Source organism: Aplysia californica, unplaced genomic scaffold (assembly GCF_000002075.1).
Source record: "Aplysia californica isolate F4 #8 unplaced genomic scaffold, AplCal3.0 scaffold01337, whole genome shotgun sequence".
Taxonomy (NCBI): domain Eukaryota; kingdom Metazoa; phylum Mollusca; class Gastropoda; order Aplysiida; family Aplysiidae; genus Aplysia; species Aplysia californica.
In genome coordinates, this window is record NW_004798607.1 from 104,383 (window position 1) to 108,166 (window position 3,784).

The window sequence follows — 3,784 nt, forward strand, 5'->3', positions numbered from 1 at the left end:
CTTGTGTGGTCTGGACGTCTACCATCCTCAGCTCCCTGATTCTTGTTTTGTGTTTGTGACTCTCTTGTCATACGTCTTCTTGTCTTTGGCACTTGTATGACCTAATTGCGTTGAAAGTGTGGTAAAACGTTTCGTAAAACAATCAAAGAAAAAAGGACAGTGGGAAAGCACTACTTTATAAATCCGACTTTGCTTGAAAAAAAGGGGGAAGGGGGAGGAGGGGTTGGGCTGAGAGAGGAGGGAGAGGGTTGATATACCCGATGATGTTGTTGTATAAATCTAATTTAAAAACGTACGCCAGTTTTGAGCTGGAAAGTGAGAATTTCAAGGGAAGGAGAAGTTTTTGAAAAATTCCCTCACCCAGTTTGAAGTTTTAGAAATACCTGACGAGATTCTCTTCTTTTTTTCTACAGATTCTGGACGAGATCAGCCGGGAATCTGCGAGATCAGCCGGGAATCTGCGAGATCAGCCGGGAATCTGCGAGATCATTTTGTCTGGGCGACGGTTCTCTGATCGTCTGCTGATGTGATTCACGTGAGGACCGTTGAGCAGGTGTACAAAGAGTTGGCGGTGTCTGTAAACCTAACCCTACCCTTACTCCTAATCCTACCCCTAACCCTACCCCTACACCTACCCCTAACCCTACCCCTACCCCTACCCCTACCCCTACCCCTAACCCAGGACGTAGGTAGCCATCAGGAGTTGTCTGTGACAGGAAAGTTTCCCGTCAGTCCTTGTGGCTGGAGGGGAGAGAGGAAGTCTTGACTCACGGCCGTCACCAGCCCTTACAACAAGAGGAAGTCTTGACTCACGGCCGTCACCAGCCCTTACAACAAGAGGAAGTCTTGACTCACGGCCGTCACCGGCCCTTACAACAAGAGGAAGTCTTGACTCACGGCCGTCACCAGCCCTTACAACAAGAGGAAGTCTTGACTCACGGCCGTCACCAGCCCTTACAACAAGAGGAAGTCTTGACTCACGGCCATCACCAGCCCTTACAACAAGAGGGAGTCTTGACTCACGGCCGTCACCGGCGCTTGCAACAAGAGGAGAGCTTGACCCAGTTTTGTCCGTTAGGATTCCTCGTGGATTGTATTTCTACATCTCTGAGTCGGAAATAAAACCGGCATTGAAAGAAGACAACACAGGTTGGCTGAAGGAACAGATCCCTGGTTACGTCAGGTGCTGTGTGTGCTATTGTTTGTATCTGTTGTGACGTGGGGAGGTTCATGGATGTGCCCAGAAGTTAGAGCGGTGGGAGAGATTTCAAACCCCGTGATTTGTGATTAGCTGGATCCACACGGTGTCGCCACGTGTACTGTTGGAATCTCTACGGCCAGTTCAGCTTAAGCCGAATCGCTGGTGGGTGTCACGACTCGCAGACACTTGTGTTCCCGCTCTGCGCCAGCTCTTGCCTCATCCCCCACACTCCACACTCCAGGGGCGGGGATTCACAACGACCACAGGGAGAAGTTTATGTGACAGGATGCTCATTGCTTTGACAACAGACGCCTGGCCTGGAAATTGATGACGTGACATAATTCCTAGTTGTGAAGAACGACAGGACAACTGTGTGAACACTGCTTTGATTACCTGCAGTGACTGATTACCTGCACTGACTACCGAAGACCGACCGTCTAACAGATCCGATCACGGGAGGTGACCCCGTGGTACTGTGTGTTCATCAGTTGTGTCTGTGTACAGAATCTGCTCCAGTTGTTTCCCCTTGGAAGTGGTGCAGGTCCCGGCGTCTGGATGTGCAAGGCCGGGCAGTAGCGGGCGCGTATGGCGAGGGGGCAGAGATTGACAGGACGAGTTCACACCTGGCTGTCAGCCATGATCAACGCGTCCGTGCTTCAGCTGATCCTTGTGGTCACAGCACTGGCCGAGAAGTGCACCAGAGCTGTCCCGTGAGTACCTATGTAACTGTCCCGTGAGTACCTATGTAACTGTCCCGTGAGTACCTATGTAACTGTCCCGTGAGTACTTTTTGTAACTGTCCCGTGAGTACCTATGTAACTGTCCCGTGAGTACCTATGTAACTGTCCCGTGAGTACCTATGTAACTGTCCGTGAGTACCTATGTAACTGTCCCATGAGTACCTATGTAACTGTCCCATGAGTACCTATGTAACTGTCCCGTGAGTACTCTACTCTCTGTAACTGTCCCGTGAGTACCTATGTAACTGTCCCGTGAGTACCTATGTAACTGTCCCGTGAGTACCTATGTAACTGTCCCGTGAGTACTTTTTGTAACTGTCCCGTGAGTACCTATGTAACTGTCCCGTGAGTACCTATGTAACTGTCCCGTGAGTACTTTTTGTAACTGTCCCTTTCGTTTTGTTTGATCGAATGTATCGTTTTGATCGCTTTTATGTTTCCGGTTCTCTTCTGTGTATTATAAATCGGGGGCACAGCAGATGAGAAGATGTTTGTCTTATTAATAGGGTCGGGGGGGGGGGGATTCTGTTTTGAGTTTGTCAGAGAGATCTTCTGTGCCACCAAACCTCTGTCTGTGGTCATAGTCAGTGAGCATGGGCCAGGTTTCCTGTGTCTTTTTGGGTGCATGTTTGGCAGTGTGTTTCCCTGTTCTGTTGTGGGTGTGTACGTAACTGTTCGTTGGTCTGTCTTCTGCCCCAACCACGGCATGCCAGTCCGGGGAGACGGACGATCCTGTACACCAAGGACCACAGATTCTCTCGCCAGCTGGCTCTGTCTGTCATGCCAGTCCGGGGAGACGGACGATCCTGTACACCAAGGACCACAGACTCTCTCGCCAGCTGGCTCTGTCTGTCATGCCTGTCCGGGGAGACGGACGATCCTGTACACCAAGGACCAGTGACTCTCTCGCCAGCTGGCTCTGTCTGTCATGCCAGTCCGGGGAGACGGACGATCCTGTACACCAAGGACCACAGACTCTCTCGCCAGCTGGCTCTGTCTGTCATGCCTGTCCGGGGAGACGGACGATCCTGTACACCAAGGACCATAGACTCTCTCGCCAGCTGGCTCTGTCTGTCATGCCAGTCCGGGGAGACGGACGATCCTGTACACCAAGGACCACAGACTCTCTCGCCAGCTGGCTCTGTCTGTCATGCCTGTCCGGGGAGACGGACGATCCTGTACACCAAGGACCAGTGACTCTCTCGCCAGCTGGCTCTGTCTGTCATGCCAGTCCGGGGAGACGGACGATCCTGTACACCAAGGACCACAGACTCTCTCGCCAGCTGGCTCTGTCTGTCATGCCAGTCCGGGGAGACGGACGATCCTGTACACCAAGGACCACAGACTCTCCCGCCAGCTGGCTCTGTCTGTCACGCCATATTGTGTCTGACATAGGGTGGTTCCCCCCCCCCCCACACACACACACATCTAACTGTCTGGGTGGGTGGTTAGCGGGTGCTCTGGTGTGGTTTGCTCCTACTTTCCTATCAAACATCCATCGTCCGTATCTGTCCTCCTTTTTGTGTTTGTCACTCTCTTGTAACATCTCTTACCTTCAGCCGGAGAAGCGGTTGAGTCATACACCTAATTCAAAAACATTTTTCTTTTTGAATTGAGTCTTTCTGTCTGTCTGTCTGTCTGTCTGTCTGTCTGTCTGTCTGTCTGTCTGTCTGTCTGTCTGCCTTGGTTTGAGTGATACTCCTTTCCAAAAGGAAAAGACCGTTGAGTAATGATAAACGTATTTTCCTCCAGTGGAAGGCAGCATTTGTCAACACAATGCACCGTAACAATATCTGTAGGTCTACTGGAATAGAAATACCCGACAAGGCAGATGATTGGCTGT

General features: G+C 51.3%; 1 protein-coding gene across 1 annotated transcript; it reads left to right on the forward strand.

Moving 5' to 3' along the window:
* The first annotated feature begins 389 nt into the window (after positions 1 to 389).
* On the forward strand, positions 390 to 3,355 carry LOC118478962. Its single transcript, XM_035973513.1, has 2 exons — positions 390 to 1,911; positions 2,655 to 3,355. Exons 1-2 carry the CDS (start codon positions 1,787 to 1,789, stop codon positions 3,136 to 3,138), a joined length of 609 nt encoding a protein of 202 aa, XP_035829406.1. The 5' UTR covers positions 390 to 1,786; the 3' UTR covers positions 3,139 to 3,355.
* The last annotated feature ends 429 nt before the right edge of the window (positions 3,356 to 3,784 follow it).